The sequence below is a fragment of the Myodes glareolus genome, chromosome 17, assembly GCF_982192425.1.
Source record: "Myodes glareolus chromosome 17, mMyoGla1.1, whole genome shotgun sequence".
NCBI lineage: Eukaryota > Metazoa > Chordata > Mammalia > Rodentia > Cricetidae > Myodes > Myodes glareolus.
This window is the reverse complement of record NC_142042.1, coordinates 62,972,309-62,994,454: the sequence shown is the minus strand read 5'-3', so window position 1 is coordinate 62,994,454 and position 22,146 is coordinate 62,972,309. Positions and strand designations below refer to the sequence as shown.

At 44.4% G+C, this 22,146-nt stretch overlaps 2 protein-coding genes and 1 pseudogene across 5 annotated transcripts; 2 read left to right on the top strand and 1 right to left on the bottom strand.

The window, feature by feature from the left end:
• Positions 1–421: 421 nt before the first annotated feature.
• On the top strand, positions 422–839 carry LOC125396090 (large ribosomal subunit protein eL34 pseudogene; annotated as a pseudogene).
• A 3,115-nt stretch (positions 840–3,954) lies between these two features.
• Tdrkh (tudor and KH domain containing) lies at positions 3,955–15,239 on the top strand. Of its 4 annotated transcripts, none has more exons than XM_048427960.3 (14): positions 3,955–4,040; positions 8,076–8,223; positions 8,894–9,000; positions 9,654–9,843; positions 10,530–10,669; positions 10,750–11,065; positions 11,968–12,125; positions 12,252–12,424; positions 12,780–12,844; positions 13,098–13,249; positions 13,405–13,506; positions 14,165–14,255; positions 14,472–14,553; positions 14,694–15,239. In XM_048427960.3, exons 2-13 carry the CDS (start codon positions 8,100–8,102, stop codon positions 14,510–14,512), a joined length of 1,659 nt encoding a protein of 552 aa, XP_048283917.3. In that variant the 5' UTR covers positions 3,955–4,040; positions 8,076–8,099; the 3' UTR covers positions 14,513–14,553; positions 14,694–15,239. The 4 variants fall into 4 exon arrangements, with proteins under 4 accessions (XP_048283917.3, XP_048283915.3, XP_085534133.1 ...); XM_048427958.3 differs by having other exon boundaries at positions 14,469–14,553; XM_085678006.2 differs by having other exon boundaries at positions 3,992–4,040; positions 8,040–8,223; positions 14,469–14,553.
• A 1,107-nt stretch (positions 15,240–16,346) lies between these two features.
• On the bottom strand, positions 16,347–19,243 carry Oaz3 (ornithine decarboxylase antizyme 3). The gene is given in 6 exon segments (XM_048427928.3): positions 16,347–16,604; positions 17,329–17,414; positions 17,811–17,986; positions 18,654–18,731; positions 18,733–18,793; positions 19,071–19,243. Coding segments are annotated over 6 exon segments (555 nt in total). The 5' UTR covers positions 19,094–19,243; the 3' UTR covers positions 16,347–16,473.
• Positions 19,244–22,146: the final 2,903 nt, after the last annotated feature.

The following is a 22,146-nucleotide window of genomic DNA, read 5'->3' as shown; positions in this document are numbered from 1 at the left end:
TCGGGAGGCAGAGGCAGGCGGATCTCGGTGAGTTCAAGGCCTTTAATCCCAACACTCTGGAGGCAGAGGCAGGCGGATCTCAGTGAGTTTAAGGCCAGCCTGGTCTACTGTAGCTAGTTCCAGGACAGGCCCAAAAGCTACAGAGAAACACTGTCTCAAAAAAATCAAAACAAAAAAAAAAAAACCAAACAAACAAAAAAGAAGTGAGAATGATGAACACAGCCCCCGGGACTTTCAATTTGAGGATCGATGCAGTCTTTTGTTTCACTCCCAGCTTCTGAGGCCAGGGGTATATTAACCAGTTGGAAATTAAACACGGGCCAATTTTCAGTACTCACTGGAAAATTCCCTCCCGATATTATCCTATATGTTTCTGCGTTTTATTATTTTCGTTCGTTCAGAAAAAGCAGGTTGGCCTTCCTTTCCCTCTTCTGGGGACGGTGCTTAGAGGCACTCAGAATGGTCCAGCGTTTGACATACCGTCGTAGGCTTTCCTACAACACAGCCTCCAACAAAACTAGGCTGTCCCGAACCCCGGGCAACAGGATTGTTTACCTTTACACCAAGAAGGTTGGGAAAGCACCTAAATCAGCATGCGGTGTGTGCCCAGGCTGACTCCGAGGGGTTCGTGCTGTGAGACCGAAAGTCCTCATGAGATTGTCTAAGACAAAGAGGCATGTCAGCCGGGCCTATGGTGGCTCCATGTGGGCCACGTGTGTCCGTGACAGGATCAAGCGGTTTTTCCTTATTGAGGAGCAGAAAATTGTTGTGAAAGTGTTGAAGGCACAAGCACAGAGCCAGAAAGCATAATAAACATGCAGCTTTTTAATAAAGGTCAAGGCTTTGTCCGAAAAAAAAAAAAAAAGAAAAAGAAAAAGCAGGTTGTAGCGGTGCATCTGGGAAGCTAAGGGACAGCTTGGTCTCTGCACCTCACTGACCAGCTAGCCTACCCTAAACACTAACTCCAGGTTCAGGGTGAAACAGGTGAAACACTGTCTTTAAAAATAGAAAAGAAAAGAAAAAGGCAGGAAATGGTTGAGGAAGACGTCTGGATTCTGTGTCTGACTTCTGTCCCACCCTCAAAAGTGTGGTGCACCTGCGCATACACATATGCACCCCATACAAATATCACACATATACACAAATAGCTATAGTACAGCAAAACCATAAACAGTTTGAATTACACAGATTAGGGGCTGAAGAGATTGCTTATCAGTTAAGAGCACTGGCTGCTCTTCCAGGGGACCCTGGTTCAGTTCCCAGCACCTGTCACACCAGTTCTGGGGAATCCAAAACCTTCTTCTGGCCTCCATGGGCACCAGGCACACACAGTGAACAGAATGCTTGCAGACAAAACACTCATAATCATAAATATAAAAATTGTTTAGATAAAAACAAAAGACAGAATAAACTGGAAAGGGGGGAAATATTTCAAATTTAATGGACAATGAACAAATATTGAGCTTCAATAACTAATAAAATATTAACAAGGCATGCAGACAATTTACAAAAAATACAGTACATGTAAACATATTACATACAACCCTACTTACAATAAGGAAATGAAAAATTGTAATGAAATGATAATTTCCAATGTCAGATTATCTAAACAATTAAGGCGTGTGACAACATACAGTTTAAGTATGCTATCGAATAGGCCTTTTTCATGGATGCCTGACAGGTGCAAAAACTTTTTAACTTCTGTAGAAGGCACTCTGGCAATACTAAATCAAATCTTTTTCAAAATTTAGAAAAATCTTGACAGAAAAATCTTTGCAAAACTGTGTGCATCCAAATGAAATGACAAGGCACACTTCTTTTGGCTGGTATTTCCATGAAGATGTGGTCCGTGGAGATACAGTCACCTAAGAGCAAAGAGAAGCTGAGCATGGTGATAGATGCCCAGGTGGATCTCTGTTTGAGGCACGCCTGATCTGCAGAGAGAGACGCTGTCTCAAAACAAACAAAAAAAATTGATCTACATTGGGAGTTCCAAGTCAGCAAGGACTGCATAGAGATACCTTGTCTTTTTTTTGTTGTTTTTAGTTTTTTTGTTTTTGTTTTTGTTTGGTTTTTTTTTGAGACAGGGTTTTTGTTTTTGTTTTTCTTCGAGACAGGGTTTCTCTGTAGCTTTGGAGCCTGTCCTGGAACTAGCTCTTGCAGACCAGGCTGGTCTCAAACTCACATAGATCCACCTGCCTCTGCCTCCCAAGTGCTGGGATTAAAGGCATGTGCCACGACCACCCGGCTGAGACAGGGTTTCTCAGTAGCTTTGGAGCCTGTCCTGGAACTAGCTCTGTAGAACAGGTTGACCTTGAACTCGCAGAGATCTGCCTGCCTCTGCCTCCCTGAGCGCTGGGATTAAAGACTTGGCCAACCACCGCCTAAAAGATGCCTTGTCTTAAAAATAAAACATTAAAAGTACAAAGTGAAGTGTGCTTGAAAACAAACGTGTTAAAGTTCTGGCTAAATACGTTTTACATCATACATCTTGAGATTTAACTATGAGGCAGAGAGGTATGTTGCTATGAAAAGCTTTCGAAGCCGGGCAGTGGTGGTTCACACCTTTAATCCCAGCAATCCGGAGGCAGGGGCAGTCGGATCTCTGTGAGTTCAAGGCCAGCTTGGTCTACAGAGCAAGTTCCAGGGCAGGTTACAAAGCTACTGAGAAACCCTGTCTCAAAAAAAAAAAAAAAAAAAAAAAAAAAAAGACTAACAATTCCCCCCCCAGAAATTTTCTAAACTATACGTACAGTATGTTTTCAATATTTATGTGTTTTAACTATGACTTGTCTTATGAAAATTTTCCCAAGAAACTGGTTGTATTAGTTACCTCTGAAGAAACATTTTCTGCAATAACCGTTGTTATTTGTGAATCTTCTAGGTGAATGTATTATTTATCCAAATACATATTTTTTGAATGACTAGACGTCGAGCACGTCTAAGTCCCAGCTACTCAAGAACCTGAACAAACAGAATTTGAGGACAGCCTGGGCAACATACCAAGCACTGATCTCTAAAATAAGTGATAACAATAACTTTAAGGGGGAAACTGACCCAACGACAAATGAATGACCAGACACAATTTTGTAGCCACTCAGCTATTGTTTATTGAGTGCTCATCACGCTCCAGGCTCCAGGCATGGTTTGATAGTGCAAACCATCTTTCGGTGACTCGGAGCAACTATGTCCTCGCCACAGTGCAAGGCGGTGGCAGGACCAACCGTTCCTAACGGTACGGGAACTAGCCAGGCGGCGGCTGGAATTCAGTTTTTTAAGCAAACCGCTGCCTACCAAAGCCTCCCCTTCTGCTGGGCCGGGGTTGGGGCAGGCGGGCCGCGCTCCACCGCAGCCCCCTTACCCGGGTGGCCACTTTCTGTCTACATGGAGTGTCCGGGGCTCGGTCGCCGTGCGGTGCGGCGTCCGTCCCCACGTCACTCCTTTACCGTAGTTGCTTTAACAGATTAGCTGGCCAAGAAGGGGGTGGGGAACGATCTAGGGAGAAATTCTTAACAGATCAGTGCCGCCGCACCGCCCATCACGAGGCGGCTTCCCCCCGCGACCGCAGAGGTGATTCCGTAGGGCCGGAGACTCCCATCCAAGCCCCCGGAGCCGCGGAGCGCTACGGTCCCTCGCGGGTTGAAGCCGCGCGACTTCCTCCGCTCGGAGAAGGAGCCGGGACAGCAGGAGCCTGCAAGCGGCTCCGGACCGCTCAGTAGGTGCACGCTCCATCACCACCATCTGCTTCCCGCCGCTCCAACTGGCTAGCGAGGTGGGCGGGCTCGGAAGTTCCATCCGTGTAATTGGCCTGCAGCGCGCAGCGGCCCCCGTCACTCACGGCAGCCCGCGGCAGGATTGGCTGCGGCGGGGAAGCGCGATTGGTCAGACTCCAAGGCGAGCATTGATTGGTGTGGGAGCTCCGCGGGTGGGGCAGGAGACTGCTGAAAAGCCTCGCGCTGGGCGACGAAGCCACAGAGCGTCGAGGCGGCAGCTCGGGTGAGGTGCGAGGCGAAGCGTGCAGTGCGCGACTTGGAGAAGCGGTAAAGGCGGGCCTCGGGAGAGGAGTTTGGGGCTTGGGAGAAGTTGGGCGGTGGGCAGCCTGGTACCAGGGAGGCATAAGTGACGGCCTCAAAGTCCGGAGGCGTAGAGCGCGTGGGGCCGGGTCGTCATCTGGGGTGGCTGTGCTGAGAGCTACTAACTGCAGGAAACTCGCCACAACTGTGCTTGTGCTCCTGGTGAAACGAGGGGCCTTTTTGTTAATTTGCCCTTTACCTCCCCAAGTTAGTCCGGCAGCTAGTTGCAGCTGCGGGATGCTTCATTATTTATCTAGTGACAGGGCCTGTGTCAAGATGGCTTGGAACTCCTTCCAGCCTTTGCCTCTGGAGAGTTGGAAGTACAGGCAAGCTTTGGGTTGTTCTGGTCGTCTTCCTTTCTCACTTTGCTTTTGTTCTTCCGTTTGTGTGTTTTTGAGACAATCTCTTGTGGTCTACGCGGACTGGCCAAGAACTTGCCCAGTAGCCAACCTTAACCTCCACCTTTTCAGGTCTTGGTATTCTGGGGATTGGACACCTGGCTTCCTCACCACCACCTCTCCCCAGAGGAAATCTTGGTGGGTTTGCCTGGTTTGAATTTGCCTCCTGATTCAGTTGGGTATCACCCAACAAACTTGTCCTTGTCACTGGATTTCACCCTGTGACACATTCCCATCACAAATCGTGTCTGAATGGAACACACCAATGTCCCATTCAGAAACTTTGGTTTTCCTCTGACCTTGACACCTATCTTGGCACTCAGTTGTCAAGAGAACTGATTCTTGTGTGTTGTCATCCAACCCCACACGCATGCCAGTGCATACACAAGTATAAGCCTGGCGTGTGCTATGAATGTGGGATACTGTGAAAGTTCATATGGACTTTAATCGCAGCACTTGGGAGGCAGAGGCAGGCGAATCTCTTTGAGGCCAGCCTGCTCTACAAGAGCAAGTTCCAGGACAGCCAGAGTTACACAGAAACCCTGTTTTTTGTTTTTGTTTTTTTAAAAAAAAGGCGTTTGTGTAATACCACACAAAGTTTTATTTACTGGCTGACTATTGGAAGAACTGATGTTTACCCAGTAATTTGTGGGAATGTACCCTACAAAAATAACCTCAGACCACATTAGGAAAACCTCTTTTCCCCGAAAGGTATGGAAAAGGTGTGGTAGTGGGGAGAGCCAGAGGTGGTAATACATACTTCTGATCCAGAGATCAGACCAGCCTGGGCAATTTAGGCCGTTCCAGAAACGGGACATGGGGAAGAAGGGTATACATCAGTAGTAAATGCTTCCATGGTTATCCATTCTTAAACTGAGTGTGGGTGGGTGGTATACAAAATCTACTAAGTAATTATCCCAAATTGAAAAGACGCCTGGATGCCCAAGGCAATAAAAGGTTTTGGTTTTTTTCCTCAGACTGTAATCTGGTCAAGATTAACTTTATTTAAAACCACTGATTTGGATCAAGTGGTTGTGGCGGCACATGTCTTTAATCCAAGGCAGAGACAGGTAGATAATCTTGTGAGTTTAAGGCCAGCCTGATCTACAGAGAATTCAAAAAAACTACTGACTATGAAAAAAGATTTGAAGAACCTCTGATAGACTCTGAAGAATTTTACTCTGTCCTGGTCAGTAAAGCTCACCAGGGCCAGTGGTTATGCAAGCAAGCTTTTATGGCTGTTTGTGGTGCTGAAGTTTGGGACCTTGAGACACAGGCATGGGAATGCTCCCATTAGGCTACACCCAGATTATACCAGATGCAATTCTGATCTCTCACCAGGACACTGCTCCTGGGTGTGAGGTTTTCACACCAGTGTCTTAATTTTCCTTCTAGGCTTCTAGGGAGAGCACACTTATTTTAAGTTTTACTCCAAAGTAGGTTTTCTAGTATGTTTTTAGCTTTACTGGAATAAAACTAATTTTTTCGAGATAAAGATAATCTAATTTTATGGACTGTATGTTCATGGACTTGTGTGTACATGTAGGTACTTGTGCATATGGAAGTTTAAAGTTAACACCAAGTGACTTCAGTTGCTTTCTATTTTATTTACTAAGAAAAGGGACCTCACGCAGAGCTCCCCAGTCCGGGCTAGTCTTTATCCAGTTAGCCCTAGTGTCTGCGTCTCAAGGGCTAGAATTAGCCACAGTGCCTGAGTTTACATGGGTCCTGGGGATCCAAATTCTGGGCTTTGGGCTTATTATACATCAAGCATGTAGCATTGCCTCAATCCAGCATTTTATTATCTGGTGCTAATATATCGTAATGTAATGACATTGTATATGTTTAATCATCTATGTTTTCTGCAAGCGTTTACTTTTTGAATTGAAGTTGATCAAAATAAAGAATTGTAACATTGTTACCCTGAAACTTTAAATAAGGAAAGTTAAGAGAAACTTCTAAAATCACTTGACAAGACTTAACTAATTCAAATTCTGAGTGACAGGGTGAACAAACTTTTCAGGTATATGTGTACCTCTATAAAATGGTTGCTTCCTACTTTACAAGGTTGTGTGAATTGAATAATCTTTGTGTTTCCACTGCCACAGTTGTATCTAACACATAGAAGTGTTTAATGTGCTTTAACTGCACGAATAGAGCCAGTAGGTCAGGCGAAGCGGGATAACAGTACTGTGGTAGAGTGGCGTGACCCACATCAGTCAGCATTAGGAATCCCTGAGGCTTCAGAAGAGATACTACTGTAGATGAAAGAATAGAGGAATCCCGAAGCTTCAGAAGAGATAGTATTAAAGATGAAACCTGAAAGAATAGAACTTGATAGGGACACTGGCAAAGCTAAGACACAAGGGACATGTGTCAGGGGAAGATATGTAAATAGATCCTAGTCCCCTAGCAAATAGAAAACAAAAATGAGGCTATGAAAATGGCAGGAAAAAAAATTAAGGAATTTACATGTAAGCAGCTGAGAGCCACATTTAAAAAAATAAGATTGTTATATTTATTCAAAGTACTATTGGTCAGATATTAAGTGTATGCTAAACACTGAAGAAGGAAAAATAATTTGTAGTATTGAGGAATTTATATATTTTCAAACTACCTTCTCATTTTACATACCAATACCAGTTTTCACTCCCTTCCCTCTGAAATTTACATTATTTGGTCTTTTTTTGGTTATTTTGTACCCCCCCTCCCCCCCAAGCTGAGGACCGAATCCAGGACCTTGTGTTTGCTAGGCAAGAGCTCTACGACTGAGCTAAATCCCCAAGCCCCGGAATTTACATTCTTTTGTAGAGATGAGAAATAACCTTGAAAGGTATCAATATGTTGGCTTTTAATCATAGTGATGTGAGAAACCTGGGATGTTTTGAGAGGAAACATTACAAACATTACTTGAAGTTTTCCAACTTTTTAGGATGAGCTGGAGGGATGGCAAATGCACCCCCAATTCTCCCCGCCAATGCAGCATTTCAAATCAGACCAAGACAAACTGAATTATAAAAAGCCCAGGTTTAATGGCTAAAACACTCCTAACCAAGAGAGGAAACAGGAAAGACCAGAAAATCACGTGTCTGCTTAATGGGAGAGAGGGGGACAGTATAAATACCCTGTGGGAGTGGTCTTGCTGGACAGTGGAGCACACCTTTAATCCCAGCACTCAGGAGGCAGAGACAGGTGGATCTCTGTGGATCTGGTCTACACGAGCTGTTCCAGGCCAGGCTCTAAAACTACAGTGAAACCCTGTCTCGAAACAAAAATAAATAAATAAAAATAAAACCATGTGGAATAAGAATTACAGTGAGGGAATGGTATTTGCTTGACAGAAAAGATACAATATCAGAGATTCATAGCAAAGCTAGTAAGGTTTTTTGGAGACAGTTTTTCTGTGTACCCCTGGAACTTGCTCTGAAGACCAGACTGATTTTGAACTCAAATCCTCCTGCCTCTGCCTCCTGAATGCCAGATTTAAAGGCATATATCACCTCTGTCTGGCTAGATAGTGGGTTTTTGTTTTGAATACAGTGTTTTCTCATGCCTCTCTGCCAACCAGACAAGTGGTGGCAGAAAACTACTCAATTTGTTTCAGGACGTTAAATCAGTACAACAGAAAATGGCCGCTGAACAAACTTCATGGACAAGCCTGTCCACTATTCAAAAAATAGCCCTGGGCCTTGGGATCCCAGCAAGTGCAACAGTTGCCTACATCCTATACCGCCGATACAGGGAAAGCAGAGGTATGTGAACCCGTGTGCGCCTGCAATATTTTATCTCCCTATTTGTTAAATTGAAAGCTGCCCTCGCCACACCAGTACTGTTAAAATACATTTTCTGTGAGAAGGGTTTGAAAATGTCACTTCATTTATTCTTGGAAAACTAGTTTGTGAAGGGATCTTCTGTCATTGACTCTTCCCATTAGCAAACCAACCATGTGATTTGAAAATATATGTTCATTCTGCTGCTTCTCTCAAGCTGTCGAACGTAGACACAGCTGGACCTGGAGGTCCCAACGGAATGTTTCAGTCTAATGAATGCCTCAGACAACTCTAGCCTTTTGCTCTACGAGAATCATGTCTTAGAGTAGCATCCCAAAAACTCATAACTTCTCTAGAATATGCCTTTCACATTTTAGCATCTGAAACAGTATCCCACAGAAAATGCCAAGCGGTCTTTGGAGGAGGGCAGGTAGAGTGGTGGGGATTGAACTTGCCCTTTTGTATACGTTATACCCTTATCTCAGCTATAAACCCAGCCCTAGCTCTGGTATTCTGGGATCTTCTAGTTTCTATTCAGATTCTACATATTGCATGTGGTTGAGATCCACATTTGTCTCTGGGATTTGTGATTCAGGGTAGGGACAGTTGTAGCTTTAGTGTATTTAATTCTGATTTGTCATGGTCTACATAGAAGAGCGGTTGACATTTGTTGGAGAAGATGACATCGAGATAGAGATGAGGGTTCCCCAGGAGGCTGTGAAACTCATCATTGGTCGACAAGGAGCCAATATTAAACAGGTAAGTGTGAGCAGGCAGATGGCTGACTCGTTTCCTTCCTCTAACCACATTACACAACACCCATGCCCCACGTATTTTTAAAAGAAACTACAGGAACATTAAACTAACTGCACTATTTTCCTTCCAAAATTTAGTACTTCTGCTCAGATGGTAGATGATTAAACTTGAAATAGTATTTGATTGGGGTGGTTCTCAACTTGATAGCATGAATATTTTTATTGGGTAGTTAATGACAAAGAATTGCTACCTATTGTTTCATTTCTACCTTTCATTGTTTAGCTTAAATGTCCAGAAAACAAAGTCTCTGGGTATGTGAGTATTGGCACAACCTGATCCTCCCAGTGCTAGTAAACTTGTGCCAATACTCACATTACTAGCACTGGGAGGATCAGGGTTTGCTCCCTACCTAGCAGAAAAAGAATCTTTAATTGCTAATCCAAACAATCAAAGAACATGAGTTGTAACCACAGAGAAATGATTTTGAATTAGCTACTATGTGGATTACCTTTGTCACTGATTTTCTTGCATGAAGTAAATGAGGGCTATTGGTAATTTCTTGATTTTAACTGAGGCAGATGACTCTACCTGCTTCCAGGGTTTGATAGAGGTCCTTAGCTAGGACCAAATTGAAGTCTTGTTCCTTTTCTCTGCAGCTGCGGAAGCAGACAGGCGCGCGGATTGATGTGGACACAGAGGATATAGGTGATGAGCGAGTGCTGCTGATCAGTGGGTTTCCTGTTCAAGTGTGCAAAGCCAAGGCAGCAATCCATCAGATCCTGACAGAGAACACTCCAGTGTCGGAGCAACTCTCAGTGCCCCAGAGATCTGTGGGCAGAATCATAGGTACCACTGGACAGCTTCCTCTTTATTCTGTCTTTCCCACATTCTCGGGTTTTCCTGGCTTCCCCTAGGGAAAAACACACCCAGTTCAGACTTTTTTTTCTTCAGAACTGCTGTTTTAAAAATAAGGATGAGAGCCTTTCAAATAGGTTTCTGTGAACCATCAAGATAGCTCAGTGGATAAATGGCTGCCGAGCCTGACCGCTTGTGTTCCATCCACATGGGGGAGGGGAAGACCCAAGCTGCCCTCTGACCTCCACACAAACCACACGTACACATACAATAAGGAAAAGATTTTACAGGGATGCTAGAGATGTCCATAGTGTTCTAGACCTTTGAAGAAGGCAGTAATCCAGAGATTACCTGTCATGCTTTTCCTAGATCATTCCTTAGTGTTCTGTTTTCAGCTTAGGGTTCTGCACACTCTGTACCATGTGTCTTACAGATGAAAATAGAAAATATAGCTGCTGTGTAGCCAAAAAGTGGAAATAAGCATAAGTCTAAATAAAATGGTTAAAATAGAGTTCTGTACTTTCCTACAGTAGTTACTTTGGTAGCTCCTTATTTACTATCTTACATTCTATTCAAATTAATTGCGAGAACTGATTTCTTTTTGTAACATGTAAAAAAAAATAGTGATTTCTCTATAGTGGATATTGGTCAGGACAGCTTTTTTTGTATTAATGTAGGGAGAGGTGGCGAGACTATTCGCTCTATCTGTAAGGCCTCTGGAGCCAAGATCACTTGTGACAAAGAATCGGAAGGAACCTTACTTCTTTCAAGACTTATAAAAATCTCAGGAACGCAGAAGGAAGTGGCAGCAGCGAAGGCAAGTATACCAAGAATGAGGGTGGCCCTTCTGCCCACCCTGTTATCTGGTTACACAGAAATGACCCTTATTTCCCACAGCATCTAATACTGGAGAAAGTTTCAGAAGATGAAGAGCTTCGGAAAAGAATTGCCCACTCTGCAGAAACCAGAGTCCCACGAAAGCAGCCGATCAGTGTGCGAAGAGAGGAAGTGTCAGAGCCAGGTGGAGCTGGCGAAGCAGCTTTATGGAATACCAATTCTAGCATGGGGTCAGCTGCACCCCTGGAGGTTCCTTTATGCAAAGGAGGTGGTGATGTGATTGTTACTGGATCAAAAGAAGCATCCTGGGAGAAACCTTATGAAAGCATTCAGTATTCTGATGCCCAGAGCAATCCAGAGACGACTATGTTTGAAAGTATGTAGAGGAGCCTTTTAGAATAACCAACCTAAAATAGGAAAATTCTGTTTTTTGTGATTTCCTTCTGTCATACACAACTTATTTTGAATCATATGTGTATAGTATGATCTGAAACCTGTCCTCCCCCAACACATCTTTACCTCAACTCTTTTTCTAACCCAATGAGTCCAACTAGTGCTGTCCCTATTTGCATGGATGTGGGGCCATCCACTGGGGCATAGGTAACACTAAGAGGGGCTACGTCCAAAAGAAAAGTGGCTCCTTCCTCCACTATCCAAATTTCCACTATCCAGTATTTCCAAAACTAGGCATAGGGCCACAGGAACCCCTTCCCCATCCATGCTTGACCTTGTAGGTGAGTTTGTGCATCCAAATGCCATGTAATGTCCAAGAGACCACATTTTACAGCACTCCTCGTCCTCTGACACTTAGATTCTTTCTGTCCCCTCTCCCATGGTGTTCTGTGTCTGGGTCGCAAGTGTTGTTGGGTTGCTATAGAGCTCCTGTCTGTTCATATCTAGGCATACTTTTTTGCATAAGAAATTTTCAACCTGGTTTTTATACTGCTTGTCTCATTACTGTTTCTAAACATCATTGAAGATTGAAATGGCCATGGGCTTCCTCTTCTATGTTAAGGTGCTTGAGCATGAAAGGGCAGAGCTAAAAAACTGGCCTAAGTTCACATAATAAATCCCTGGCAGAGAATCTGTAATAAGCAGAATTGCTGTCTGTGTCCTTATTGATCCTGCCAGGCCTAGCAGATGAAGGTGTAAGATTCACTATAATTGCTACCTCATTTGAGTCCATGGAGAATGGCTATGTAAAATTTGGTTACATAGAAAGGTATATAAACAAACAACTGGTACTGATGTGCTCACCATCCTTACTCCTGTGTTTAGTTCCTAGTCCTGACAGTTTAAATTCTGATGAGTACCAGGAAGTATATGTTTCCGCTTCTGAGCACCCCAACCATTTCTGGATCCAAATCCTTGAACCGTGCGGCCTCGAATTGGATACACTTATCAACGATATGACTGAGTATTATGACAATACTCTGGTGAGTTGCTGTAAGGGAAGGCTAGGCTGGGGCTTTCCTTTCTCAATGTCAAATGTTCCTTTCTTTCCATACTCTTAGCTTTCACTTGGAAATAACCCTCTCCTGACTTTCTATCCCCATGCTTAGCCTGAAGACTTGGTTCTGCACGAAGGAGACATTGTAGCAACACGCTTAGCTCTAGATAACCTCTGGTACCGAGCTCAGGTTCTTGGTACCTTGGAGAGTGGGAATCTGGACCTCTACTTTGTTGACTTTGGAGATAATGGAGATGCCCCATTGGCGGCTGTAAGAACTCTCAGGTGAGTACAGAGACCTGTTAGGATCCGAGCTGTTGGCTCATTTCTGCCGATAAAAAACTGGGGAGCTGGGGGCTGGAGAGATGGCTCAGAGGTTAAGAGCACTGACTGCTCTTCCAGAGGTCCTGAGTTCAATTCCCAGCAACCACATGGTGGCTCACAGCCATCTGTAATGAAATCTGGTGCCCTCTTCTGGTGTGCAAGCATACATGGAAGGAATGTTGTATACATAATAAATAAATAAATAAATCTTTTAAAAAAAAAAAACTGGGGAGCTATTGGCATATCAAGGAGATTTAGAAGGAAACATGTATACCTGGGATTCTAATTTCATTCAAATTAATCTCTTTAATTTTAGGAGTGACTTTCTAACTCTTCCATTTCAAGCAATGGAATGCAGTCTATCACAGATTGCCCCCTCAGGTAAACCAGTTATACCACCTATTGACTTTACCTCCAAACAATAACTTTCATACAACATGTAAGGAAATCCCCATTCCCAAGCTTTGGAGACTCGGGTACCTTTTCCTTATTAGCACTAGAAAGCAAGACAGAAATTTACTAGGCAGTCAGATCCAGACCCACCAAATAAGATTCCTGGAATACATACTGGATAGGATGAATCCCACCTCTTACAGCTCTGAGGCTCACTCCCTTGTTTTCCCTTATCTTCCAGGTGAGCAGTGGGAAGAGGCAGCGCTAGATGAGTTTGAAAGACTCACTCATTGTGCTAACTGGAAGCCCCTCATGGCCAGACTCATCAGCGATGAACAGACTGAACTCTCACCTTGGCCACAAATCCAGTTACTTGATACCAGCAATGGGAAGGTAAGGGTGTGAGGTTTCATACATTGCTTGCTGTCTCATCTATTTTCTTTCTCAGAATCCTTACACTCTGATAGATCTGACCATCTCACCCCATTTTGGTTTCAAATTTGCTCTCCCTTACAACAGAACATTATTGCTTTCTCTTTCTTTTTTAGAAACTTGATATTGGGCTAGAATTAGTTCGTAAAGGATATGCAGTAAAACTTACTGAAGATGTAGAAGAAAACAGAAATGTCCCAGATACGTTGAAGGACATGGTAAGTCACTAGTCATTTAAGGTGCTTCCAGGAAAACTGAGTGCTTAGAGGCGCAATGAAGGCCTAAATTTTATTTAAGATTTAAATGATTTTTTTCATATGTGTGTTTTGCCTACATGTTTATCTTTACCACATGCATGTAGTGCCTGAGGAAGCCAGAAGAGGGTGTTGGTGCGGTGCCCCTGGAACTGGATTTAGACAATTGTGAGCTGCCATGTGCATGCTGGGCACAGAACCTTGGTCTGGAAGAACAGCCATTGCTCTTAACCTGTGCCATCTCTCTAGCAGATTATTTTTTAATCTTGTGTATGTGTGCATGTTTATAATGTATACTAAATGTGTGAATGCCCAAGAAGGAAAGAGACATTGGATCTGCTAAAGGTGAAGTAACGGGTTGTGAGTCATCTAACGTGGGTGCTGGGAATCTGACTTGGGCCCTCCAGAAAAGTAATATGTGCTCTTAACTGCTGAGTCATCTCTAGCCCCACTTCAACTTTAATGAAATGAAGCTTATGCCCTCATGAGAACCTTTAGACTATATTTTCCAGGCTGAATGAAAATGCAAGCAAAAACATTGTGTCTCTTAGTAGTCAACTTGAGCAACTGCCTTAACCAAACCTGTGATCAAAATGACAGGCTTCTCCCTTTTTCCATAAAGGCCGCAGAAACAGATGCTTCTCAGATACTCACTGAGAACAAAGAGAGCCCTGAGGAGGAGCTGCCACAGGCCCTATTCTTCTACTCATCAGGTATAAACAGTTGTTCATTCACACAGATCTGTGCAAGTCCAGATCAGGGAGGAGCAGCATAAGGTCAGGGTCAACTCCAGTCCGCACTGCATGCAACCATGGCTAAAAACACATGGCTCTTAGGACATTGAACACCAACCACCTGTTTTTCTGCTGAGCTTGACTGGCCATGCTTGCTGGAAACAATCTCACATTCTCATTTCTTCTCACTAGAAGACTCTATGTCTGATATCCTTGATGACATAACGTGGGCTTAAGTCTGGGCTGCAGCTGCCGGACCAGCCATCTGCTTTTTACTGTAAGTAGTGCTGGAGCAGCAGGGAAGGAGGGGGGCACAAGGGCCTTCAGTCCTTCCCTATGCTGGGTTTCTCTGGAGCATCTTTGCAGCTTAACTTGCTCTCAAAGCCCTTTTAAGTTTTTTACCTTTGTCTTTGGCAGGATTTGGTGCCAGGAGAGGAATCTGACAGATCCGTGAAGTCCTTTATTTCACATGGTGTGGCTTGCTCTGTATCAAATCCGTTTTCTGTTTCATTGGACCTACCACAAAGTGATAGATAGATGGAGACAAATTTCTCCTTCACTCCTGGCTCCTCCCCATCTTTCCGTGTTTGAATGCTGCTGTGTAATTCCCAGCCTCGTTTCTGACTCACCTTCACAGGTGACTGTATTAGTAGGAAATGTTTGGACTCAAGACTGGAGTCATCGGGAGACAAAGGAAAATTGGCATGTTTAAAAGCCTCGCGAAGAGGAAGTACCACCTCTCACTCTCAGTGCTGAGGTGACTGGAGATAGTTCTTTTGAAATAGTCCTTCAGCTATTTCTTTTTGAACTTTAAAAATGCAGGCAGAAGAAATGGAGAGGTGACAGGAAACGCTGTAAATTTCTAGCATGTGTCTGCATACAGCCACCTAGAGAGAGAAGGTGTACTTCTGCTTAAATAATTTGGGATTGTTTGCCGAATAAAGGTTCTTTATAAAATTAAAACCATGTACTCGTCGCAACTTGTATGACTCTGAGTAAAGTCTCTTCTGAGTAAATCTTGATAGTAATTGCCTGCTGCCTCACATATAGAGGCCCATCTGTTACTTCACAAGTCACACAAAGCCCTCTTGCCCTGTGAGAGGAGGCCTGGATCAGAACTCTAGAAACCGGGGGTCTAGGAATAGGTCTTCAGTGTAAACCTGCTGAGCCCTGTCTCCTAGCATCTCTTCATTGCTTCAAATTTTTTGGACCCAAGTAGCATACAGACATTAAGGAAGAAGTTTGGGCATGTCTTAGAGTCCTGGAGGAACCTAGACAGGTTCCAACTGGTAGAGCACTGATGTGTGCTCAGTCTGACAGTGGGGTTCCTCTACAGCAGGCTCTGAAGCCATTCACTTCTGTTTTCCTCAGTGCTGCTTTCCCTGAAGGTCAGAGGTCAGGACTTGCAGCTCATTATATTAAAGCTCATTAAAACCAACTGACTGCTCTTGCAGAAAACCCAGTGATCTAGTGATCTAACCCCTGTGGGCACCAGGCATGCATATTGTATGCATGTATACATGTAGGCAAAACATTCAGGCACATAAATTTTAAGAAAAACAACTGGCACACCAAAACCTCAGCACTTGGGAGGGGAAACTGAAAGGATCAACACTACAGGCCAACCTAGGCTACACAAGACATTTTCTCAAAAAAAAGTACCCCCTTTCTTGTGTTCATTATGTCTTGAGTGTCCCCTGCCATTTTTGCAGTATACCACAGTACTTGCTGTCTAGAATGTTCTCTTATCTGTTGTAATACTATTTCTTAGGATGTATATACTTTTCTCTGGTTTTCTCTTCATCCAAAGACAGGGAATTAGCACTTGTCTCTAGTTTGAATTGAAATATATTAAAGACTAGCAAGGCTTAGTCTTTCTGAACATTCTAGTCAAGTGCTCAGTAAATGGGAACGGAAAAATGGTTGAGGGATAAGAAGGCAAAAGGAGCCCTCCCATGTCTGACTCAGGTCACTGATCTTTTTTAGTCATTAAATATGTCCTACAATGAATATTTCTATCAGGTTCATATTCCATTACAGCATTCCCCCCTCTCAAGAAACAGTGAACACTTTGATTGCACTACCCTTTATTTCCTAGGATGGAAGTGTCTCAAATCACATCCTGGGCCCCAGAGTCCCGTGTGTTGAGGTTTCTGACCCCTCACAGAGATGGTATAAACATGTTTAGGGAGGCTCACTAGCCAGGCTGGTCAAGGTCCCTTTCAAGGGGATACACCATAAAGATGACATTGTCCCAGGGAGGGAGGGCAGGATGATCTGGTCTGACCACCTCAAAGCCCATGTAGCTAAAGGCTCGCAGCAGGGCACCTGTAGAAGAGAACAAGATATTAGAACATCCACTGATGCTCAGCCCATAGGACTCCTTATAGAGTGACTCTGGAAAGCGGTGTGGTGCAGGCTTGGATGTGCTTGGGCGTGACGCAGATGCAGGCCTACCCTGCCTTAGAATTCAGTTTAACATTTGAGTTAACCTTTCAGATCTCCAGTTTACCCATTTGTAAACTGGGAATGAGAACCTTCAAAGATTTAAAATGTGATTATCAAGCACTTAGTGCAATGATGGCATTCTAAGCTCTAAAAATGGTGACTATTATTGCTTGCAATTGGCAAACAGCTTGTTTTGTTTTGAGATCTCACCATTTAACCAATCTGACCTTGAATGTGGAATTCTGTCCTAGATTTCCAAATGCTAGGATCACAGATTTTTACCATCTTGTCTTGTACCCAACAGAGTATAAATTCTCTGAAAGATGAGCAATAATATATTACATCTGGTTAAATATGTTCCTGTCCTACTGTGAAGTCTTGATACATTTTCTTGACCTCCTTTGTCAGTCTACCACATTCCTTAAATGCATTCTGTATAATTTCTCTAGTGTTCCCAGTCTTGTGCCTGATACCACCTGCAGGGATTTGTTAGCCCAGTTGTAATGGGACAGAATAGAATGCTGTGTGCCTTAATTTCCTTTGCAATAGAAGTGGGGACGGGGTGGTTGAAATGCCAGACTCATCCAAAGATGCCTAAACACACCTCTGTCCTTCCGATCATTCTGGAAGTTCACAAACACAGAGTCCACATTGGTCTTCTCCTCCACATACTCCAATGTTGCTGTCAAGCTAGAGGCCAGAAAGAAAGTTAATACTTGGTTAACTTTATCTAGGAAGTCAGCAGGGGAAATACCAGTGAGGATTTCTCTACCGACTGAAACTAGGAAAGTAAAAGTTGCTGAAGGAGTCTGGTGGCTTTTCTCTGAAACCAAGGGATTCCAACACAGAAGGGGGTCATCATAAAGGAAAGGACTGCTGAGAAGCAAAATTATTCAACTATTTGAATCCTACTTTAATGTTCCTGAGTCTGAGACCAGCAACCATCCCTCAGCCTAAAATTATTCCTTAAACCCCAAGATCTTCTCTGTGTGCTGTGTGTCCATTCCAGCTCCTAAGTCACTGACATGCTGAACAGAGGAACAGAGGACCCCATCTCTTCTTCCCCACACCCACCCAGCGCCTCACCTTTCTCGGTTGCCTTGATCCAAAGCCTGATGTGGGATATCCAGGAAGAGTCGGTGGTCACACAGAAGGCCGTGCCAGTGAGCAGAGGAATGGGGGGTGAGGCGAAAGTGGAAGTCTAACTGAACTGGATCTTGGTGAAGCAGGGGGTCAGTTGATAGCACTGTCAGGTTCCCAGCCTGGAAAAGAAATAAGACTGAAGTAGCAATCTGCTCGCTGAGTCTTCAAGTCACATCTGGGGTAAATTGGGGTGCTCTTGTAGAATCACAAATCAGAGGGGCTGGGAAAGTCAGAATCTTTTTTTTAATTTTATTTTATTTTTAATTTTTTTTTGAAAGTCAGAATCTTAAGAGATGTAAGAATATTCCTTAGTCCTAGGAATAGCCATTCAATACTGAGTTCTACCTGATGTCATGTGCCTAGGAGAACTTTCTAGTGCTGGGAAGCTCGGGGTGTTGTCTTGCTCATGCTCTATCTCCAGCCCCACTTTTATTTACTTATTTTTGTAAGGTTGGGGAATAAGATCTTGCTGCGTTACTGAGGCTAGCCTTGTACTCTGTGGCCTCTGCAGCCCTTTCAAGAAGCTGGGATTACAGCTTTCACTGCCAAGGCCTCTCTCTATACTACTTCATGTCCCAAGACTCACTATAATCTGCTATACATTTGTTCCCGCTTCTTTCCCATCCTGCTATTCGCTATAGGAATCCATCTAGAAAGCAAGTAGATTTTACACATGCGTTCAGGGGTCTACCTATGTCTAGTTTTTATGGCTATCAGTGTTCCCTCCTCAACAAAGCCGTTACAGCAAAGAGCTGGCCTGTCGCATCACCAGCGCACAGCACTTACTGAATACACTTCTTTAAGCTGGCTGTGGTCTTTTTCCTGCTCAGTGCTTCTGCCCACCTGGAGGCCTCCGAGGGACTCAGGAGCACTGGAGGCAGCAATGGGGCCGAAGCGTCAGGTCCTCCTGTTCTTTGTAAGTGATGCTTGTTTGGGAAAGAGAGACCCAAATTAGTTTACCTCAGAGCCTGGGGTGAAGACATAAACTGAGAAGGTAACTTCCTGAATTCAGCTACACAGGACCAGCCTTCCACACTGTTTTCCTTTATCACCTATGGAATACCTTATTTTTCCAGGCCAACCAAATAGAAAAATTGTACAACTCCACATGCGGCTTCTACCCTGCCTTTTAAAAGAATCTCTCAACTTGTTTTCTTTTCCTTATACTGTATGTAAACCACAATGCCAGATGGAAAGAAGTACCTTCTGTAACAACAAGGCAGCATCTTCTCCCGGAGGGTGATTCGGTATTTGTAGCAGTAGAGGTAGTAGGCGTACGGTGACCAGATGGGATAGAGGTAGTTCCGTGCTTTTCCCCTCTTGATATAAGAAAGGGAGTAGAGAGAGGGGCGGGACCTGTTACAAGGCAGTTTCACTGTTCAGTGCCTCCCTGCGGCAAAGTGAGGTTCAGAGGGTGCGTGGCAGGACTCCGGGCAGCCTTGTCATTGTGACCTGGCTGGCACTATGACATAGACAAGGGGCCCGTGCTTACGTCACTTCAGTTTTACCCCGCCCTGTCCCGTTAACCCAGGCTCATGTTCAGCAGGCATACACTTCACAGCTGTATTGGTAGTTTAAAAGGCTTTCAAACTAATGTCCTAGCTGACACATCACCCTGCCTGAGCCCTGGTACCCACCACCCTGACCCTCCCTATGGACCATTTCTAAATTCAGCAACTACAGAGTTGGTGTCTGACGCCACAGTAAGCTTCCAAGACGCTGCTCCAACACTCTCCTCATTAGTAGTTGTTTTAAAAGTCTTTATTTTCCCCATTATCCCTTTCCATAGCACAGAAATACTACAAATTGCAGAACTTTTTCTGTTGTCTTTATAGGTTAGGAATCCCAAATTAAACACCTCTAGGGAACTGTAATGCTACACGCCCTTTTTTGTTCTTGTTGTTTGTTTTATGAGATAAGAGTTTCCACTTATCCTGACTGTCCTTGTCCTGGAACTTACTTTGTAGACCAGGCTGACCTTGAACTCACAGAGATCCAACTGCCTCTGCTTCTCAAGTACTGGGATTAAAGGCATGCACCACCACCCAGCAAATGCTTATCCTTAATCCTGGCAATCAATCAAGAGGCAGAGATGGTAGAATTGCTCAACATCTGGAACCAGCCTGGTTTGCAATAGCAACGTTCTGAGTGACATAGCAAAGCCCTGTTTCAAACGTACACACTCAGAGACACGGCCAGTGGAAACTGGTGAGGGTACAGAGTAGATATTAAAATGGTAGGAAGCTCAGCACGAAGTTACTGTGCCAGAACACAGATCCGGTGCTAATTCAAAACGTCAGCAGACATTAAGATTTATGATAAATCACACACACACACACACACACACACACACACACAAGAACATGGCAAGGAGAGACTCTACCAAAGTGGTTGTGCTGATTAATTTTTCACCTTGATGTAAACTAGAGTCATTTGAGAGAGGGAACTCAACTGAGCCTTTCCTGTGGACAAGCCCATGGAGCGTTGTCTTTATTGAGGATCAAGCCAGGTGTGCTGGCACACCTTTAGTCTCAGCACTTGGGAAGCAGAAGTGGTCAGTTTTTTTGAGTTTGAGGACAGCTTGGTCTATATGAGTTCCAGGCCAATCAGAGCTATGCTCTGAGACCCTATCCAAAAAAAAAAAAAAAAGATTGGGAGTGTGGGCTATGCGGCAGGGTTTCCGAACAGGTGGTTTGAGTAGGCCTCCCTAAAAGGATAATTAATCAAAGATGGATGGAGTTAAGATTGTTAAGCAACCAAACATGGTGGGGCACATCTTGAGTCCCAGAACTCAGGAGGCAGAGGCAGACAGATGACTCAGTGTGTAGGGACACTTGCTGCACAAGAGTCAGGATCTGAGTCTGAAAGCCCAGCACCCAAGTGAAAAGCTGGAGGTGGTCACGTGCCTAGAGCTGCACTGCCGGTGAGTGGAGGCAGGAAGATAGCGGGGCTTCAGGTTCACTGGGAGACCCTGTTTCAAGGGAATACAGCACAGCAGGACACCAGAACTCCTCCTTTGGCCTCTTCACACAGGCACGTGTGCACAAGCAAGCTCGCTCGCTCTCTGCCTCCCTTTTTCTCTCCTCCCCCCCCCTTCTCTCTCACTTTCCCACTCTCTCCTCCCTTTCCCCCTCTCCCTCTCTCCTCTCTCACATGCATGCATGCACACACCCACTTTCCCTTTCCCTTTCCCTTTCATAATCAACTGCTTTTCCTCTTGAACACATAAAAGAAAGCCCTAAACAGTCATCAGCACTCTTGAGCTGCCTTCTTGCTCAGGACCTAGCTCCTTGCAGTCTATCTAATCTGTGCTTTTACTTGACCTCTGAATAAGGTCCTTGTGCTTTTTTTATTCTTTGAACAAAATGCCCAAAACCTGGAAACACTGGGACTCTAGAGCCACCCCTCCCTAATAACATACTTGGTAACCCCAACCAGCAGGGAAGAGAATGAATCCTCTTCTGTCTCACTGATGCAAATTTCCCTCACACATTCTCCAGTCCCTTTCTGATCTGCTGCCTATGGCTGTGCGTGGTCGCTGTCAGCAAGCCACCACTCTTCGGCCTCCCCCTTGTCTGGCTGGTGACTGGTGAGGAACAGGCAGCTGTGGCAGAAGGGCCTCAGTTGGTTCACCAGGACAGCAAAGGAGAGAAAAAAGTGGGTGTGGCAGGCACCGTCCTAGCCAAGCTTGAAACAGACTCACAGTCAGCCACATGGATTCAGTATGATTTTGAAGCCGAATACAGATGTAAAGACATAGACTCTCCTACCTCATTCCCTGAAGTGAAACCAAAATGTGTTACCACTTGAGTTTTATTTGTTTGTTTGTTTGTTTCAAATGGTTTCACTATATACGATATAGCTCTGACTTGGCTGCCCTGGGACTCACAGAGATTCTCCAAGGCATGCGCCACCACACCTGGCCCAGCACTTGGACTGTTTTAAATTATTTAAATTATTTGTGTGTCTAGCTGTGTGGAAGTCACAGGACAGCTTTTCCAGGAGTCTCTTCTTTCGCCTTGCTTTTGAGACAATCTCTCTCGTGTCACTTCTGCTGCAACACTATGAACTTGAGCTTCTGGTCAGTTCTTTCTCTCCCTCTCCTCTCAGCAGAGGAGTGCTGTGGCTGGGATTACAAACAGCCAACTTCCATCTGGCTTTTTTGGGTTTTGTGTGTTGTGGAACTCTAACCTGGGTTGTCAGGGTGGCACAAGTGCTTTCCTACTAACTCGCCTTTCCAGCTCTGCCACTTAGATTTAAAGTCTTTTCTTTCTTCTTT

Coding starts and splice junctions, on each gene's coding strand:
- Tdrkh (XM_048427958.3), top strand. CDS start 8,100: ATGGCCGCTGAACAAACTTCATGGACAAGCCTGTCCACTATTCAAAAA. Junction 8,224..8,893: donor CCGATACAGGGAAAGCAGAG/GTATGTGAACCC, acceptor TGGTCTACATAG/AAGAGCGGTTGACATTTGTT. Junction 13,250..13,404: donor TTGATACCAGCAATGGGAAG/GTAAGGGTGTGA, acceptor TTTCTTTTTTAG/AAACTTGATATTGGGCTAGA.